This window comes from Cherax quadricarinatus, chromosome 8, assembly GCF_038502225.1.
Source record: "Cherax quadricarinatus isolate ZL_2023a chromosome 8, ASM3850222v1, whole genome shotgun sequence".
Taxonomy (NCBI): Eukaryota; Metazoa; Arthropoda; class Malacostraca; order Decapoda; family Parastacidae; genus Cherax; species Cherax quadricarinatus.
In genome coordinates this window covers 30,749,639-30,770,688 of record NC_091299.1, presented here as the reverse complement: position 1 = coordinate 30,770,688, position 21,050 = coordinate 30,749,639, and the positions used below count along the sequence as shown (strand labels likewise).

At 43.0% G+C, this 21,050-nt stretch overlaps 1 protein-coding gene across 1 annotated transcript in view; it reads right to left on the bottom strand.

Annotated features, from left to right (window-relative positions):
• The window catches only part of edl (ETS-domain lacking), an 87,760-nt gene that overhangs the window by 62,075 nt on the left and 4,635 nt on the right, over positions 1–21,050 (bottom strand). Inside the window, exon 2 of the mRNA XM_070083015.1 lies at positions 18,962–19,130. Coding sequence (XP_069939116.1) covers positions 18,962–19,130 — 169 coding nt within the window. The remainder of the gene's footprint in view (positions 1–18,961; positions 19,131–21,050) is intronic.

Genomic DNA, 21,050 nt, shown 5'->3' with positions numbered 1-21,050 from the left:
TCCTAAAGCCTCCTTGTTCATCTGCTATCCTATTCTCCGTCTTACTCTTAATTCTTTCAATTATAACTCTACCATACACTTTACCAGGTACACTCAACAGACTTATCCCCCTATAATTTTTGCACTCTCTTTTATCCCCTTTGCCTTTATACAAAGGAACTATGCATGCTCTCTGCCAATCCCTAGGTACCTTACCCTCTTCCATACATTTATTAAATAATTGCACCAACCACTCCAAAACTATATCCCCACCTGCTTTTAACATTTCTATCTTTATCCCATCAATCCCGGCTGCCTTACCCCCTTTCATTTTACCTACTGCCTCACGAACTTCCCCCACACTCACAACTGACTCTTCCTCACTCCTACAAGATGTTATTCCTCCTTGCCCTATACACGAAATCACAGCTTCCCTATCTTCATCAACATTTAACAATTCCTCAAAATATTCCTTCCATCTTCCCAATACCTCTAACTCTCCATTTAATAACTCTCCTCTCCTATTTTTAACTGACAAATCCATTTGTTCTCTAGGCTTTCTTAACTTGTTAATCTCACTCCAAAACTTTTTCTTATTTTCAACAAAATTTGTTGATAACATCTCACCCACTCTCTCATTTGCTCTCTTTTTACATTGCTTCACCACTCTCTTAACTTCTCTCTTTTTCTCCATATACTCTTCCCTCCTTGCATCACTTCTACTTTGTAAAAACTTCTCATATGCTAACTTTTTCTCCCTTACTACTCTCTTTACATCATCATTCCACCAATCGCTCCTCTTCCCTCCTGCACCCACTTTCCTGTAACCACAAACTTCTGCTGAACACTCTAACACTACATTTTTAAACCTACCCCATACCTCTTCGACCCCATTGCCTATGCTCTCATTAGCCCATCTATCCTCCAATAGCTGTTTATATCTTACCCTAACTGCCTCCTCTTTTAGTTTATAAACCTTTACCTCTCTCTTCCCTGATGCTTCTATTCTCCTTGTATCCCATCTACCTTTTACTCTCAGTGTAGCTACAACTAGAAAGTGATCTGATATATCTGTGGCCCCTCTATAAACATGTACATCCTGAAGTCTACTCAACAGTCTTTTATCTACCAATACATAATCCAACAAACTACTGTCATTTCGCCCTACATCATATCGTGTATACTTATTTATCCTCTTTTTCTTAAAATATGTATTACCTATAACTAAACCCCTTTCTATACAAAGTTCAATCAAAGGGCTCCCATTATCATTTACACCTGGCACCCCAAACTTACCTACCACACCCTCTCTAAAAGTTTCTCCTACTTTAGCATTCAAGTCCCCTACCACAATTACTCTCTCACTTGGTTCAAAGGCTCCTATACATTCACTTAACATCTCCCAAAATCTCTCTCTCTCCTCTGCATTCCTCTCTTCTCCAGGTGCATACACGCTTATTATGACCCACTTCTCGCATCCAACCTTTACTTTAATCCACATAATTCTTGAATTTACACATTCATATTCTCTTTTCTCCTTCCATAACTGATCATTTAACATTACTGCTACCCCTTCCTTTGCTCTAACTCTCTCAGATACTCCAGATTTAATCCCATTTATTTCCCCCCACTGAAACTCTCCTACCCCCTTCAGCTTTGTTTCGCTTAGGGCCAGGACATCCAACTTCTTTTCATTCATAACATCAGCAATCATCTGTTTCTTGTCATCCGCACTACATCCACGCACATTTAAGCAACCCAGTTTTATAAAGTTTTTCTTCTTCTCTTTTTTAGTAATTGTATACAGGAGAAGGGGTTACTAGCCCATTGCTCCCGGCATTTTAGTCGCCTCATACGACACGCATGGCTTACGGAGGAAAGATTCTTTTCCACTTCCCCATGGACAATAGAAGAAATAAAAAGAACAAGAGCTATTTAGAAAAAGGAGAAAAACCTAGATGTATGTATATATATATATATATGCATGTGCGTGTCTATGAAGTGTGACCAAAGTGTAAGTAGGAGTAGCAAGATATCCCTGTTATCTTAGCGTGTTTATGAGACAGAAAAAGAAACCAGCAATCCTACCATCATGCAAAACAGTTACAGGTTTTTGTTTCACAGTCATCTGGCAGGACGGTAGTACTTCCCTGGGTGGTTGCTGTCTACCAACCTACTATATATATATATATATATATATATATATATATATATATATATATATATATGTATGTATATATATATATATATATATATATATATATACATACATATACACGTTTTGCGCTGTGGTGGTGCCTTGTATCAGGTTTACCCCTCAACAACCCCAACCCCCCACCAAGCCACGTCCTTCTGGCCCTTATCGCACCCCTGAAAGCTGTGGTTTTAGCGCCCGGGAAATAACCACTTGAAAGGCAGGGGAGAGACGGGAAGGGACACATCACACACTTCTACTCTCATCTGGATCTCAAATTAATAAAATTATTATTATTATTATTATTATTATTATTATTATTATTATTATTATTGACATGCATGGGTAGAGCGCTAGAACCGCAAATATCATACTGGGCATGGGAGATGCTTGAAGGGAGTTTCAGGGGTCAACGCCCCCGCGACCCAGTCCATGAACAGGCTTGAAGGTGGATCTGAGCCTGATCAACCAGGGTATTACTGCTGGCCGCACACAATCCAACGTACGAACCACAGCCCGGCTGGTCGGGTACTGCCTTCAAGTATCTGTCCAGTTCCCTCTTGAAGACAACCAGGGGTCTATCGATAATTCCCTTTATGCATACTGGGAGGCAGTTGAACAGTCTTAGGCCTCAGACACTTAATGTGTTTTCTCTGCGTATTCGGCACCGTCTGCAGAGTTTTTTGATTTCATAAGGAGTTATTTTTGTGTGCAGATTTGGAACCAGTCCCTCGAGGATTTTCCATGTGTAAATTATGATGTGCCTTTCTGGCCTACATTCCAAGGAGTACAGGTCAAAAGAGTTCAAAAGGTCCCAGTAACTGAGGTACTTTATTGAACTTGTACATGCAATAAAGGTTCTCTGTACATTCTCCAGATCTGCAATTTCGTCTGCCTTGAAAGGTGCTGTTAATGAACAGAACGAGCCTAGAGAGAACAAGTGACTTAAAGAGGATCATCGTTGGCTTGGAATCACTTCCTTTGAAGGTTCTCATTATCTATCCTGTCATTTTCCTTGCAGTTGTGATGATGACATTATTGTGATCCTTGAAGGAGAGATCCTCTGACATTACCAATCCTAAATCCTTCACAATGTGTATTTAGAACTTGTTTTACACTCTTCTAGTTTTTAATTCCTCAGTTTTCCCATAACAGAGTAGCTGAAATTTGTTCTCGCTGAAGAACATATTGTTTTCTGCGGCCCAGAAGACGACTTGGGGTTATATCTGCTTGAAGATCTACCTTGTCCACAATGGATGACACTCTCATGCAAATTCTAATATCATCTGCAAAGGAAGACACGATGCTATGACTCGTGTCTCGTCTGTGCCAGATACGATGACGAGGAAAAGGATAAGGGTGAGTACTGTACAATGTTTTGACGTTAGCCGCCTCTGACCTAAGTGTTTACTATTACTGTTTGTGGTCTGTTTGTTAGAATGTTAAAGATCCGTCTGTCCATTTTACCAGTAATTCCTTTAGCACGCATTTTGTTTGATATTATACCATGATCGCACTTGTCAAAGGCTTTTGCAAAGTATATATACTACATCTGCATTCTGTTTGGCTCCAGTGTGTACATGACCATGTCATAGTGGTCTAGTAGCTGCGAGAGGCAGGAGGGACCTGCTGTAAACCCATGCTACCCTGGGTTGTGCAAATGTTGGGCATCTAAGTGGTTGGGGATCTTGCTTCTAAGAAGCCCCTGAAAGTTTTTTATGATGTGGGACGTTAGAGCTATCGGTCCATAATTCTTTGCTATAGTTTTACTGCCACCTCTGTGGAGTGAGGCAATATCCATTGTGAGTGTGATGACCTGTGTCTAGGCTCCCTCTCCATACCATATGTCAGCATAGTTGCTGATCCTCCTTTACATGTGTTGTATGCATAGATTAGATGAGCATTATAGTACCATCCATGTGTTTATATAGAAGATCCCTTAGGCCTGTGACTGTATGACGTCACGGGATGCAGCGAGCGAGTGAGACGAGCTACCTCAGCCTCAGTCGACGCATAGGCATAGAAGGCAGAACACGGGAGGCTGGGCTCCCTCCATCTCCCATTACCACAGTCTGACAATATAGTGTTACCATCCAACAAGTGTGTCTACCTTCAACCCTCTTATCTCCTTACCGAAACTCACACGACAATTTGGTGGCAGCGGTGGGATACAAACCCACGCCTCCGAAGAGACTGGTGCCTCAAACCAGCTACCTCAATCAAGCGTCTACCAGCCACTACATTATTCACTGGTCAGTCTCTTTGTATTAGTGTTTATCTGCTTATCTGCATCAATCCCGAGGGGTTGACCCGAGTTTGCAAAGTAAGCCAGTAGACAGTCTATGGTGGGGTAGTCAGAACAACCCAGTCAGCCCAAGCCTGAAACCATCCAACCTTTGCCTGCCAAGCCAGTTTTCCACCCTTGCTGTGCTCATCGTGAGAAGTTATCAAGCTATTCTGTGTGAAGGGTTAAGATAAGCCAGCCAGCAACTAACCCAGGTGTCTTACCCCAGTACTCAAGCAAGCCACGTGGGTACAGTCTTTATCGCTTTTTGCTTCAAGTTCCAAGCCATTCTGAGTGTTTTTTTTCATCCCTGTGGTGTTGTGGGTCTGTTTTTAAGCCAGTCGGCTTAGAAATATCTTCGCGCCAGTGAGGGTGTTCCCAGTGAGGCTTACGCCGTTCATCCCATAGGCCCAGTTACCACGCGGTCTCGGCCTTAGCCCTGTCAGCCCACTCACCCAACCACTACCACTGTTTGTAGTCTTACTATGGGTACTAGCACCACATTTTAAGGACCACAAAGGGGTCAAGAGCTAGTGTGTGTTTTGTGCCATCGTTAAAAGCCTCCTGTGTGAAGTCTATCATCGATGTAAGCGCAAATTCTCTGATCACATGTGCAGAGGACAGTAGCCAGCCGCAAGACGACATAAACAATCCTCCACCACCATCCACGACCTTCTACCTAATTCTTCTTCAAGTCGCTACAGTGATAATATTTTTTCATAGAGACATTTGCGAGTGTTGAGACATTTCTTTTTGTTTCCAGTGATTTTTCTTAGTGACATTCAGTGACTCTCGATTAGACTCAGTGTTTATTATATACTGTTTGCAATATTTTTTTATCTTCTTAATTCAGTGTTAATTTTTGTGCTATTATTTTATGTCTGTTGTGTTGCGTTTCATTTTTTTATACACTTGAAGTAAGTACCGTAGTGTTTTTCCTTTGTTGTGTGTACAACATATGAGCAGTATAGAACTTGTGTTTACACTTCAGAATCACCTTGTGTTCATAGTATTCCAGTGAAGTAATTCAGTAATTTATTACCTTGTATTCTGCATCACAACTCAGTGTTGTCTGTTATATTTTTATCCCAGCATTTGTGTATTCTTGCCAGTTTATTACATTTTTTCTCTGTGTTGAACATTTTTGTGCTAATTCTTTTCATTCAGCCAGTGTCTAATTTGTCTTATTTCCACAGACAATAGTGCCATTATTTTGTGCAAGAAATTATTTTCCAAAATTTTCACACCAAGTTTCATAGCAAGAAAATTCTAGTATTGTGTTTATATTGATATGTCGTGTTCTGCATCACTAAGTGTTCAACCTTTTGTTCTGTGTTTTTTGCATCTATTATTTTTCATGTTTCATTGAACAAATTCACTCTTAGTGCAATTTTTAAGTTCTTCTTTTAAAGTAGATTGTTCTTTTGCTTGTTAAATGTTGCTTAAGTTGCAGTTAAGAGTTCAAGTGTTCACTCAGTTCATTCCTTGCTAATATTTTTTTTTAATCTTGTAAACTGTATTTCTTGTGTGTGTAATATTTTTTTCTATTATTGCACATTGACTCATTTTGCAATAATTCTTGTGCAAACATTGTGTTGTCATTAAAATTTTTCTTGCAGAAATTTTAAGTAGTGTGTGCAATAATCTTGATTAGCAATTATTTGCAATATTGCTACAGTTTATTTCAGTGCAGTTTCTCATGCTCTGTTCTGTGCATAATATTTTATTCTTTGTTTGCCATTTTATTTTATTTCAGCGAATTGTTTCCCAGTTTGTTTTATTTTGCATAAGCTTTATTGAGTCCATTTTAACATTTTTTTGATTGATTCATAATTTTATTGTTGAATTTCCCTATTGCATTGAGAGTAAAGACAACTCACTGTGCCATTCATTCAATTTAAAGTAAAATTTTAGTAAATTAGATTTGAGTAAAGTACAAGTTCTCTTGATTTTCAAAGTGTTGTTTATTCAGTTGAGTATTTTCTTGTGTGTTTCCTTGCTTTCTGTGTGTCCTGTCAATTTTTAATTACTTATACAGAATAGTTAAGCATTTTCTTCCCATTTAAACTTATTGTGTCATTCTCTTTTTTTGCCTTATGCCCTTGAGTAAGTTCCCTGAGAACATGTCCCAGTCACTTTTGAACGTTCACTTAGTGTATCATGCCAGTCAAAGTCAATATGAATCAGTCCACAGTACCAATATTCCCTTACTGACTGAAAGGCAATGTGTTTGTTCTCACAGCTTGTATCTGAGATTTGTTAAAGTGCTGCTAAATGTGAAGTTCAGATTAAGTTCCTATAGATTCGTTCATTACTTATTAACGCAGCCGAGCGGTCAGGCACTAGTAATACTGTCACTCCTGTCTGGACTCCAGCCACAATATAGTTGCAATCCCTGAATGGGTTACAATGATTATTATGTATATATATAATGTATATTATCTTTTCATATAATTTTATATTGCTTGTATTTGCGATAATAGCTAAATCGTAAATACGTTATTATTTGACTGTTATATTCTTATTTGACTTATGTTGTTAGGATGTACATAAAATGTGCTCAGTTCAAGTCTTGATTGTCAAACTACTGTAATTATCGCTTGTCGCTCGTTATACTGCCAGCTTCTGAGCTGTGCTGTCCACGGGGCTATCACGTGATAGAGGGGGGGGGGTGTCCTCACCTCTCGTGAAGTATTTAGTCTGCTCTAGACTCTCTTGGTGGTTGGACAGATTGTCTGTCTCATTATTCTTGTTAGTTCTGTAGAACTCTGTTCACAGAACATTGTATAGACTTCGTGATTTTCGTCGTTGTACTGAGGTTGTGTGTCACAGACACTCTGAGCATCTCAGGTCCTTAGCTATAGCTTCTGACCTAATTTTTTACTGGTTTCTGTGTATTGTCACAGTCAGGGTTTTTCCTATGCTGAACTTAGATTCAGTAGTATGGGAGTTTTGTAACTTTTGTGGAGGATCTGCTGATGGTCCCTACTTAGTGTCGTTATATTATCTCCTTAATCCTGATTGTGTCGCAGTCGCTTGTTATATGACTATTGGGCTTAGCATTCTTTTCATTGTTCAAGCAGACTGTTCTGGTTGCCAGTCGGTCAAGAAGTTAGTTTATTAGAGGACTTTGTCAGTCACTTGTTTAAGTCTAGTCAAGTCGTGAGACATAGCGAACTACTTAGAGCACTTACACACATACACGCTTACTTGTACATATTTGTAATATCTTATTAAATGTTAATGTACCAGACAGTACTTAAGAATTATGAATGTGATATGTGCTTTCAGCACAATAATATTGAACTCGAGAGATTGATTTTATTTTGACTGCTGTGATTAATTTAATTTGATAATATACCTCTAGACTTAATAAATTTATTAAATTTTGATTTCTCTAGTTAGTAGCCTACCAGTTGTAATCCTGAAGCACTATTGAATAATACTGAATTTTAATGGATAATTGGACAAGGATACTGACTACTTGTTACGAAAACCCAGTAACAGGCTGGATGCTAGAAGGGCAGTTTTTTCTAGTATTCACTGGAGATCTCTAAGCTTTTAGAATCGCGTTTTTTGTAACAGAGGGAGGGAGTATATGTAGGTCAGGAAGTGGTAGTGGTAGTAGTGGAGGTAGAAGGTAGTAGTGTGGAAGGTAGTATGGTGGAGGTGGAGCCAAAGAGCACTGTTAGTATCGGCAAGCCTAACATTGCTTTTGTGCTCCCTGAAGTCTTGGGGAGCACAAAAGTAGTGTTAGGCTTGCCGACACTAACAATGCTCTTTTCTTTCACGTCAGAGATCACAGCCATCCTATTGACTGGTCTTCTGCTAAAACTGCCTTCCCTACTTCCAACTTTAACAGTCGCCGTCTGGTTGAATCCTCCCTAATACACAACTTTCCTTGCATGAATCTTAGTCCTGGCTTCGTCTCTGTAGATGCCTTCCTCTCCCACTACATTGTAAAATGCTCCATATTTCAGAACATTCCTTTTTCTTCTTCTCCCTCTTCTCCTTTCCTCTTTCTACTTTGGGTTGTCTTTCTTCTGCCTTGGGTATTTGTTCCTTCATTATTTATTCCCCTCCCCCCTCTGTGTTCTTGCTCCTACCCTCTGTGGGCCCCTAGCTCCCTTACAGTGCTCCCCTTTCTTAGTATTTAACTGGCTCCACCTCCACCATACTACCTCCCCCACTACTACCTTCTACCTCCACTACTACCTCCTGGCCTACATATACTCCCCTTCTCTCCTTTTCGTTAGTGTGACTCTGTAAATGGTCCAAATCGGACCGAAACGTCGTCGTAAGCTCCTCTCTTCTATGTGCGGGTTATTTGTGTATCAGTGCTTACTTCCATGTTTCAGATTATCTATCCCACTTAAGAAGCTCTGTGATTCTTCACTTTCGCCTGTAGAAGGACCGTCTGTTTCTAGTATACATCTTTTCTTTTTCCAAGGGAATTGTGAACTAAGCATATTTCAACTGCGACAAAGTTGATCCTTCCTAGACACTGGTTAGGATCCATGTAATTTAAAATATATTCCCAGAATGTTTCATAAAGGACATGATGTATCTCATCCAAGCTGATGTTCTTATTGTTAAAATAAAATACGGTGAAGTCACCTTCATGACCGTGTGCACTTGCTGGTCAGGACCTGTGTTTGCAAGTCTGAACTTGCTGGTCAGGACCTGTGTTTGCAAGTCTGAACTTAGATTGTAATCTGAATCAACTGTCTTTAATTCTTTTATATTTTGTACCAAGTCATCATTATTTATGAAAATAAAGTCAAGTGTATTTACCGTCATGTTGGCTTTCCTATTTGCTGGAGTAGAGTGAATTTATTACAGAGATTCAGCAGCTCATTTGTGGGAATTTGTATCTGAGCTGCTGATGGCTCCTGGAATTATCCCTATGTCTTTATTTTCTACATTCTTCATTTTTCAGCATCTTTGATTGAAATCACCAACCAGCAAGATATGTGGTGCTGGTGTTGGAAGATTTTTCAGTTATCAATTTTTAATAGATGTTCCTTGAACGGCTGGAACGTTGCATCTGTCGGCTTATATACAACCACAACCATTAGGTTTAGGTTCTCAATCTTTGCTGCGTAAACTTGAGCTAAATCATTTGTTGTGTTTAGGAACTGTGCTAATTAGCAACACTGACATACAGGCCAAACCCCCACCCTCCTTGTTGCCTGTTGTTTCTGTCGCACCTAAATAAGTTGTATCCTATATCCATATTTCATTGTCAAAGTGATCTTTTTCTGTGGGCCTCAGTGAAAGCCGTTAATATCGCCTGACTCCACGAGGAATCCACTGATGAATGATATTTTATTGTGGGTGGATGGCTTAAGGGGCACGTAAGTTCCCCCGTCTTCTAATAACACGTTCATTTTTCCACTACTGGAAAAATGAGCATGTTATTAGAAGACCGGGGAACTACGTGCCTCTTAAGGCTGTTTATCTTTCCAAATGTAAATGTTGTAGTGCTTGTTTGTTGGGGATTTTCCTCTTGTTGAATGGTTGTAACCACCACTGTTAGTGTGCCAAGGTTTGTGGGATCAGTAGAGCAGTTTGTGTTCTAGCATAGTTTTCAATTATGTTAAACTAAAAGAACCCATCAATTACATAACCCAGGGCAACACGGGTTCAGAAGCAGGTCGCTCCTGCCTGTTCCAGCTACTGGATCACTATGACAAGGTCCTGGATGCTATGGAGGATAATCAAAATGCAGATGTAGTATTCACAGACTTTGCGAAAGCCTTGGACAAGAGCGATAACAGGAAAAGTTGGTACATGGATTTATAACTCCCTAACAAATAAAACACAGAGTACAAGGCACAGTACTTGCTCCCATCCTGTTGCTCATCCTCATATCTGACACAGACAGAGATAAAAGCCTTAGCTCCGTGTCTTCCTTTCGGATGACACCCGAATTGCCATGACAGTGACCTCCATCGAAGACACCGCAAGACTCCAAGCGGACATCAGCCAAATCTTCAGATGGGCCACTCAAAACAATATGAAGTTCAATGAAGAGAAATTTCAACTACTCAGATACGGAAAACTTGAGGAAATTAAAACTGTATCAGGGTATACAACAAATTATAAAAATCCAATAGAGCGAAAAAGTAATGTGAAGAACCTGGGAGTGATAATGTCAGAGTATCTCACGTTCAAAGACCACAACAATGTATCTACCGCATCTGATAGGGAAATAGGATGGATAATGAGAACCTTCAAAACTGGGGACGCCAAGCCCATCATGATTCTCTTCAAATCGCTTGTTCTCTCTAGGCTGGAATTCTGTTGGTCACTATCTGCCTCCTAAATACAGCACCTACATTACTGGGAACGGTTGAAGTCCCTTGATTTATATTCCCTGGAATGCAGGCGAGAGAGATGCATGATAATATACACTTGGAAAATGCTAGAGGGGTTAGTACCAAACTTGCACACGAAAATCACTCCCTATGAAAGCAAAAGACTCGGCAGGAGATGCAACATTCTCAATGAAAATCAAGGGCGCCATGAGACAACACAGTAAGTGTCAGGGGCCCAAGACTGCCTCCCAACATACATAAGGGGTATTACCAATAGACCCCTGACTGTCTTCAAGAAGGCGCTGGACAGGCACCACCTAAAGTCAGTACCTGACCAGCCAGGCTGTGGTTCGTGTGCCACGATCACAAGTGCAAAGAAAAATGATAGGATGGATAATGAGAACGTTCAAAACGAGATATGCCAAGCCAATGATCATCCTTTTCAATTCACTTCTCTCTAGGCTGCAATACTGCTGTACATTAACATCTCCGTTCAAAGCAGGTGAAATTGCAGATCTTGAGAGTGTACAGAGATCCTTTACTGCACGTATAAGTTCTGTCAAGCACCTTAACTACTGGGAACGCTTGGAAGCACTTAACTTGTAATCGCTGGAACGCAGGAGAGATAGATATATCATATTCTACATTGGAAAATCCTGGAAGGAATGGTCCCGAATCTGCACACAGAAATCACTCCCCACGAAAGTAAAAGACTGGGCAGGCGATGCAAAATACCCCCAATTAAAAGTAGGGGCGCCATTGGTATACTAAGAGAAAACACCATAAGTGTCCGGGGCCCAAGACTGTTCAACAGCCTCCCATCAAGCATTAGGGGAATTACCAATAAACTCCTGGCTGCCTTCAAGAGAGAGCTGGACAGATACCTAAAGTCAGTGCCGGATCAGCCGGGCTGTGGCTCATACGTTGGACTGCGTGCGGCCAGTAGTAACAGCCTGGTTGATCAGGCCCTGTTCTACCTGGAGGTCTGGGCAAGGAATGAGCCGCGGGGGCGTTGACCCCCGGAACACCCTCCAGGTAGACTCCATGTAGGTAAGCAAAAAAAAAAGATATAATCTACGTCTGGAAGATAATGGAGGGACCCGTCCTAAGTCTACACACCGAAATTAATACTTATGAACATAAGAGGCTTGACAAATGGTGCAGGATACTCCAGTCAAAGAAGAGCAGCAATGAATACAGTGAGAGACCTCACTAAGTGTTAAGGGACCACGATTTTTCAAATGCTTCCTTTCATGAATAAGGAGGATTACCGACAGACTAATGTCTCTCAAGTGGAAACTAAAAATTCTTCAAAACAGTCACCCACTCAACTGTCACCCACCTAACAGTTACTCAACGAACAGTTACCCACCCAACAAAGTAAGAAGGTACGAATGGAGAGAGGGAGAGGGAGAGGGAGAGAGAGAGAGAGAGAGAGAGAGAGAGAGAGAGAGAGAGAGAGAGAGAGAGAGAGAGAGAGAGAGAGAGAGATGGAGTGGCAGGGGAAGAGGGTGACACATTCCTACACGTTTCACAAAGTTCACTACTCCCCGCCAACCAATTAAAACCCCCCTTCCCCCCTTTCTCTCACTTTACTTCCTCTTTCCCTCCTTTCTCTAGCTCTACTTCCTCTTTTCCCACCTAGAGAGAGAGAGAGAGAGAGAGAGAGAGAGAGAGAGAGAGAGAGAGAGAGAGAGAGAGAGAGAGAGAGAACGACTCAGCCGGAAATATGGCTGAGAGAGTGCCATCTTAGGCATCCAACTGACTGTTTTAAAGCATACCTCCCATCACTCCCGCACACCTCCCATCACTCCCGCACACCTCCCATCACTCCCGCACACCTCCCATCACTCCCGCACACCTCCCATCACTCCCGCACACCTCCCGCCCCTTCATAAGGTTGCATCATTGAAGTGACGGAATGTCACAACATATACACTGCTATGAGAGCTAGGTTCGTGAAGACAGTGGCACAAGACAACGTCTCTCTATAAGTTCAGCGAGATGGAGCAGATGAACAGTGTGAACCACAAGCAGTGATCTTCAACACCTCAACTGACAACAGGAAACTGACACACGTCTGGAAAACAGCAAACATTGTCACAATATTTAAAAAGGGGGGAGAAACAGGTGGCACTGAACTACAGGCCAGTGTCAGTGACATGCATTACGTTCTGTAGGTCACAGAGAAGAATTATCAGAATAGTAGTGGAGTAACTGGTAAGGAGAGGATTCATAAGCATCCAGCACGGTTTTTGTGGCGATAAATTGTGTTTAACAAGTCTATTAGAGTTCTAGGACAAGGTAATGAAAATTAGGCAGAAGAGAGTGAGGGCTGAGCGGACTATTTCTGGACTGTAAAAAGACATTCAATACAATACCTCGCAGGAGATTGGGAAAAGTAAGAGGAGGCAGCAACAAAAGGGAAAACACTGCAGAGGATCAAGAACTACTTAACAGGAAGGAAACAAGGCATTATTGTCCTGGAGGAAGTATCGGAATGGGCTAGTGTGACGAGTGGTGTTCCACAAGAATCAGTACTTCGGCCAGTACCATTTGTTAGTGTATGTCAACGACATGACAAATCAAACCAAATCAGGTGTCCCCGTTCTCTTATGATGTGATATTAATGAGGAAAATACAAAAAGGAGTAGACCAGGAATGACTACATGTGGATGTGGACATGCTGCAAGATTGGCCTGTCAAGTGGCTATTAGAATTTAACCACAACTAAGGCAAAGCTATGAAGATTGAGGGAGCTGAGACTTGATACCTGCAACCTCGACTGGGTGAGTACAATTAGGAGAAAATACAGCAATTGAAATTATAATTTTCCAGGTGGAAAAGACTAAAAATCTTCGGAGAACATTTACCCCAAGACTTCAATGTACCGATGACAAAACCATCACCATAAATCACGCTCTGGAACACGACGCAATACTCTGCGCAAACATATTTAATAAGAGATAATGATTCCGCAGTTTATTTAGTTTACTCCGAAAATCCATCTGCCTACTTTCCTATGGTCTTCATTTTGTGCGCTGTCACTATGATCTCATTTGTCAAACGCCTTTGCAAAATTTGTAAATATCATATCCCCGAAATATCATTCAGGTAGGTAGGTAGGTAGGTAGGTAGGTATCTGCCTTTTTGGTCACCTTCCAACGTCTCTGAAATAATTATAGTTACTCCCCCGTCCTCCCCAAGCTCTATCGATGACTTCAATGTACCGTCGATATTAATGTTCAGCTGTGTCTCAGAGAGTAGCCCATCGGCCCAGGCATCGACTAACATCAACACGTCAACATGCGCTTCGTTGACCTAAAAAATTCTTTCAACTTTCTGGTGTTTTGCTGACGTGCATTTGTAATTTCTGTTTTGCAATGTGTTTGTAAAAATCACGTCCTGTCCCGGAACATAATTCCTGAAGATGGTGATGAAAGAAATGCTCTCAAGACTCTTGGATTTGTTTCACATATAAAATTTGAATTCTTGAAGCTCAGTTACTTCTTTGAATTTATAATATGGATAGATAGATAGATATACAGATAGATACAAACAGAGAGAGAGAGAGAGAGAGAGAGAGAGAGAGACTACTGGGGTGCTCAGGTGAGTCATTACCTGGGAGATGAGGAACAGATCACCGGAAGTATACAAGTGCGGATGCTTGTGAGTTCACCATCCTTAAAGCAGACGAGAGAGAAAGGGAAGAGAGTATAGGGGGAAGGAGGCCAGAGGGTGGGGGTTGGGAGGGGTTAGGGGGAAGGAGGTAAGGGGGTGGGGGTTGGAAGGGGTAAGAGGAAGTCTATACCGGAGATATGGGCAGTGCTTTCCTCCTTGTCTTCCTCGTCCTTCCTCCTCCTCCTTATACCTTCTTCCTCCTCCTTCCTATATCATCTTCCTCTTCACCTCATCTTTTTTCTCTTATTTCTTTTATTTCCATTGTGACTTTCTTACCACGCATCAAAGAGTAACAGAGATAAAACATACACACACACACACACACACACACACACACACACACACACACACACACAGTACAACAGGATCCAAGAGGTAAGATACTTGGTTGTTAATATAACAAGGCGAGAGCCAAGATCCACTGTTCGACCCCCCCCGCAAAGTGCCACAAATGATACAGTGCCACCACTGATACTACCTGCCTACCTGGAGTCTACCTGGAAGGTATTCCGGGGATCAACGCCCTCGGCCCGGTCCACGACCAGGCCTCTCGGTGGATCAGGGCCTGATCAACCAGGCTGTTACTACTGGCCGCACGTAGTCTAGCGTACGAACCACAGCCCGGCTGATCCGGCACATACTTTTCTGTCCAGCTCCCTCTTGAAGGCAGCCAGTAGCCTACTGGCAATTCCCCTTACGTATGGTGGGAGGCTGTTGAACAGTCTTGGGCCCCGGACACTTGTGTTTTCTCTTAGTGTACTAATGCCGCCCCTATTTTTTATTGGGGGCATTTTGCATCGCCTGCCCAGTCTTTCACTTTCGTAGGGAGTGATTTCTGTGTGCAGATTAGGAACCATTCCTTCTAGGATATTCCAAGTGTAGATTATGATACATCTCTCTCGCCTGCGTTCCAGCGAGTACAAGTCAAGTGCTTTCAAGCGTTCCCAGTGATTGAGGTGTGTGATGGAAGTATGTGCAGTAAAGGTTCTCTGTACACTAGAGCTGTAATTTCACCTGCTTTGAATGGAGATGTTAATGTACAGCAATATTCCAGCCCAACTTATACAGTGCCACAACTGATGCAGTGCCACAACAGGTGCAGTGCCACAAGTGATACAGTGCCACAACTGAGGTTTTTTGATAAACTGGAAGGACTAGCGGAGTTAAAAGGAGTTTGGATTAATGATGTAAGTGAATGAAGAGTTTGAGGTTGACTCACTATTTGAGGAAGTGTCTCCCCACCCTCCCTGTGTCCGTCACCCTCCCTGTGTCCGTCACCCTCCCTGACGCTGCCAACACTTCACCTGACACACAGGGACAAGCACACAACTTGCACAGTAACGGTATGGTAGCAATTATCTAGCGTTGCAGCAACAAGTGGACTACCCTGAGAGAGAGAGAGAGAGAGAGAGAGAGAGAGAGAGAGAGAGAGAGAGAGAGAGAGAGAGAGAGAGAGAGAGAGAGAGAGAGAGAGAGACAGAGATACTATCACGAGTGTGTACTCACCTAATATTGGTTGCAGGGGTCGATTCATGGCTCCTGACCCCGCCTCTTCATTGGTCACTACTAGTCCACTCTCTCCCTGTTCCATGAGCTTTATCATACCTCTTCTTAAAGCTAAGTATGGATCCTGCCTCCTGTATATGTGTGTGTCTCACTATTCCACTATTGTCTCAACACTGTACTCACTCTCACACTATTCCCGCTTATTTTACTACGCTCCTCTCCGAAAATGGGAAAGCAAAGAGAAGGGAAGAAAAAAGAAGTGAGAAGAATATATATACGAAGAAGGAGAACGAGGGAAGAAGATCGAGAGGCAGAGAAACAGTTAATAGAAGAAATATTAATGTATGGGACTAAGTCAAAATTAGGAATGCACTCAGTGTGGTGCTACGCTATTCTATATAAGTTACAGTGGGAAGACCTACAGTGTGCTGCTACACTAGTTTATAAGATAGTTACACAGTGGGAAGACCCACAGTGTGCTGCTACACTAGTATATTAGTTACACAGTGGGAAGACCCACAGTGGGCTGCTACACTAGTTTATAAGATATGATATAAATGGTATAAACAACGAATAATAAAACACGTGTGTGGAAACGTTCAGTCAGTGACTTCTTCAGTTCTGCTCTGTACCGTAACTCGGTTGTCTTCAGCAGAACTGGAGTTACTATTACTTAAGAATGAGGCAGAGAGAAGGAAAGGGAAGAGGAGACAAAGCAAAGGAGGGAGACAAAGAAGGGGGAGGACACAAAGAAATGGGGAGAACACAAAGGGGGAGGGCACAGAGAAGGGATGAGGAGGGCTGGACAGAGAGGAAAGAGTTGAGAGGAAAGACTGGTGTGAAGGCTTACAGTAAGCAGACTTAGGTCAAAACTTACATCCCTCCCTTAATATTAACGTATACACCAACTAACAGATGCACTAGTTATATATACCTTGCTTCATTTCTTTTTATGTATTAAGAGAAATAATACCAGTATTTGCAATTTCGGGAAATTATCTGCCCAGTGCCAGAGGCACTAGATGTGTCTGGCCCTGGACTGAACCTGACCCTGAACTGAACCTGACCCTGGGCTGACCCTGGCACCGGACTGACCCTGGCACCGGACTGACCCTGGCCTCTAGGCTGACCTAATTGACATGAAATTAAGAGTTTCTAACGCATCTTGCACAAAACATTTACACGTCACTGGTACATATGAACAAAGCAGATTTCCTCCAGGATGCGATCCACAAGTAACCTAACACCAGGTACCTACTTACTGCTTGCTCAACAGCCATAACAGAGGTACACTTCAGTTATGTTCTGCATGACTCGGAAATCGAACCCGTGGCGCTTGGGTTGTGAACCGAACGCTACGATCACCAAGGTGGGGAACCCCCAACAACTAACACAACAACCATCCTCATCACAACAGCCATCCCCCACAACAACAACCTACCACCACCACAACCACCATCACCACAACCACCATCCCCATCACCACCATAATCACCATAACTACCACCACCACAATCACCACCACCATAACTACCACCACCACAATCACCACCATAACCATCACCACAATCACCACCACCATAACATCACCACTACCACCACCACAATCACCACCACCACTACCACAATTACCATCACTACCACCACCACCAGCACCACTACACATGGATGGGTGACAGCGTCCTTGGAACGCGGATATAGAGAGATAAACCCAAGCTTCCGTATACACCATACAACACTCGTGTGCCCCGTGTAGCCTACGCCACCTGTGTATAGCGACTACCTGTCATACCCTCCACCTGTGTATAACTAGCACTTGTCATACACCTCTATTTGTGTATAGCGACCACCTGTCATACACCCTTACCTCTGTATTGCGACCACCTATCAAACACCCTCACCTGTGTATAGCGACCACCTGAATACAAGGTGCGTACATGTACTGTATTTACAAAAGTTATCAACATTTTTCTTTTACAGAGGAGGAGAGGGGAAGAGCGGAAGTAGAGAGGGGAGGAGGAGGGGGAGGGGAGGGAGAGGAGGGGGAGGGGAGGAGGGGAGGGGAGGAGAGGGAAGTAGGGGAGGAAGTAGAGAGGGAAGGAGGGGAGGAGGGTTAGAGGGGAGGGGGTCAGGTACAGTGAAACAAAGGAAAGGGAGGGTGAGAGAAAGGAATGGAAATAGGGCATGGGGGATGGGGAAAGGGGAAATGGGGAGGGGGAGAGGGTAGAGAGGGTAAGAGAGAGGGGGTAGGATGTGAGTCAAGCCTAGCATCATACTTGAGTGTGTGACCATTACTCACTGCCAGGGATGCTTGGCACTGCATGGGATGCTTGGCACTGCCAGGAATGCTTGGCACTGTCTGGGATGCTTGGCACTGCATGGGATGTTTGGCACAGCCTGGAATGCTTGGCACTGCCTGGAATGCTTGGCACTGCCAGGGATGCTTGGCACAGTTAGGGATACTTGGCACTGCATGGGATGTTTGGCACTGCCTGGGATGTTTGGCACTGCATGGGATGCTTGGCACTGCCTGGGATGTTTGGCACTGCATGGGATGCCTGGCGCTGCATGGGATGCTTGGCACTGCCTGGGATGCTTGACATTGCCTGAGATTCTTGGCACTGCCTGGGATGCTTGGTAATGCCTGGGAAGTTTGGCACTGCCTGGGATGCTTGTCAGTGACACACTGAGGGTGTTCCCACTGTACACAGAAACCTAATGTTCTTGGTATCCATATAGTATTCTGTTACCACGAACCTCCTTGCTACATACCTGTCCTCAGGTACACTTGTTCGTCAAAGGCTGTCAGTGCCTGACCAGCCTGGGTGTGCTTCGTAAGTTAGACTGCGTGAGGCCAGCAGTAACATCCTGGTTGATCAGGCCCTAAACCACCGCGAAGCCTGGTCATGGACCGGGCCGCGGGAGCGTTCACCCCCGACAACATCCTCCGAAGAATCCCTCGACCGTACCCCCCCCACCTCTCCGTGCAATACGTACCGTGAGGTAGGGCGTTCTTGACGGCGTGCTCCCGTGCTCTGAGTGTCTTGAGGGTGAGGTCGTGCACCTGGTACAGCCAGGCCCCGCCCACCTCCTCCCGGGGCGGGTAGTCCTCAGGCGTGGGCGGCTGCCGCCCACCCACCACACCCACCAGGACGTCCGACCGCATCTGTGGGTGACCAAAACATGGCTTAAATTAAGTCTCCCTTTCCTCTCTCTCTCTCTCTCTCTGCTGTATAGTCCTTGTGGCTTAGCGCTTCTTTTTGATTATAATAATAATAATCTCTCTCTCTCTCTCTCTCTCTCTCTCTCTCTCTCTCAGGCTTTATGACTCGGAATTTTCGCTATGTAGAGCTTTATCAACTCACGTTTCACTGTGTAGAGCTTTAGTCATTCATGACGTGATCAAAATAATAATTGTTACCTCTGAAAATAAGTTTTTTTTTGCAGTGAATGTTTTTAATCATTTATTTCCTATGGACGCAACGTCCCAGTGACATTATAACAGCGATATCGGCAGCAAAATTTAAAAATTACTTCTGAAACTGTGCGACTCGCCTCGTAGAAAATGTTATATTTAGGAGGGTTAGGGGTAACTATTTCTTTTTAAATACTTCACGAATAACATTTTCCTGCGCCGCTGGCACTGGGCAAACTATTCTCATTTTGTAACGTCGCTACCTTTTTGTAGCGTTACTAAATGGCTAACTTTTCAACATTTCTATTTTTTAAAGTTTCTCTTCATGTATATTTAAAATTAAAGAAATTTGGGTTAAATTAATTTGGTTTACATAAGCGTGTACAAAACGTGTATATAACCACAAGCAGACACAAGTTATGTATATTGATAGTTACATTAAAAAAAAAAAATACATTCGTGATTGGATATAGGCTGAGTTTGCTACCACCTGCAGCTCATAAGACTGCCATCCCCACGAGCCCCTTTGGGGCGGGGCAGATGGCAGACCAGAGGCCTAGCTTCTCCCTGCGAGCCCCGTGAGGGCGGGGACTGTGGCTAGGCCTGGGGACAGTTGGTCCCAAAGGTGAGGAGGTACTTGTACCTCCTCCCATGGGAGACTTAGGTCTCGAGATACTCCCCAGATAGGGAGCCAAGGCCGGGTCACCACTACTTGGAAAAGACCTGAGCCGGGAGAGTACCGGCGAATAAAAAAAATACATTCGTGTTACTGTAAAAATTTATAATTTTATATCAAAAAAGCTTTAGAAAACTTATCTAACCTTATTATAGCAAGTCCGATTTTAGCCTATTCCAACTAAATATATCTGAGATACGTTTACAATAATTTAATAATAAACAAACACAATGAAATATATTTTTTCGTTAGGTCCAGAATGATTTTTGCAAAATTATTGCATTCACAAATTTTCGCTTGCTTTATTCGGCAAGAAGAGCGTTGCTATTTAAGCCAAAATCGCAAGTTTTACCTTGTCGGCGAGAGTGTGATATCTCGAGTTTACCGTCCCATCAGCCTGACCACAACGGTGGCAAATTATTGGCATCATACATGAAAGATGCATCTCTAGGTCACCTTAAGTGATTGATTAATCTGAACACAGTGTCCCGGGGCGGGACAACAACACAGTGTCCCGGGGCGGGACAACAACACAGTGTCCCGGGGCGGGACAACAACACAGTGTCCCGGGGCGGGACAACAACTCTGGCTACCGTTGCGGAGGCTTGAGTGGAAGCCTCAGTTGTGGTCTCAGCATCACTGAACGGAAAACATTGCGATAAAAAAAAAAATAGGGCCAAGGAACCCCAATTCAAGGAATAATTTTTAAGATACTTTAGTGAGTCACAAACTTCGATAAATTCAAACATTGCTCAGGAGTAACAAAAAAAAAAAAAAAAAAAAGGTCGCACTTCTATACACTTCAAGTTAAAGGGACAGCATCCCCGGGAAAGTGCTAAACCGGTAGGGATTATACTGCACCTGTGGGGGTGGGGGTTGGATGGTATTCAGGCTTAATTCAAGGCAGTGGATCACAGGTCCAAACTACCGTCCACAGGACAGATACACAAGTACACAAACTACCGTCCACAGGACAGATACACAAGTACACAAAC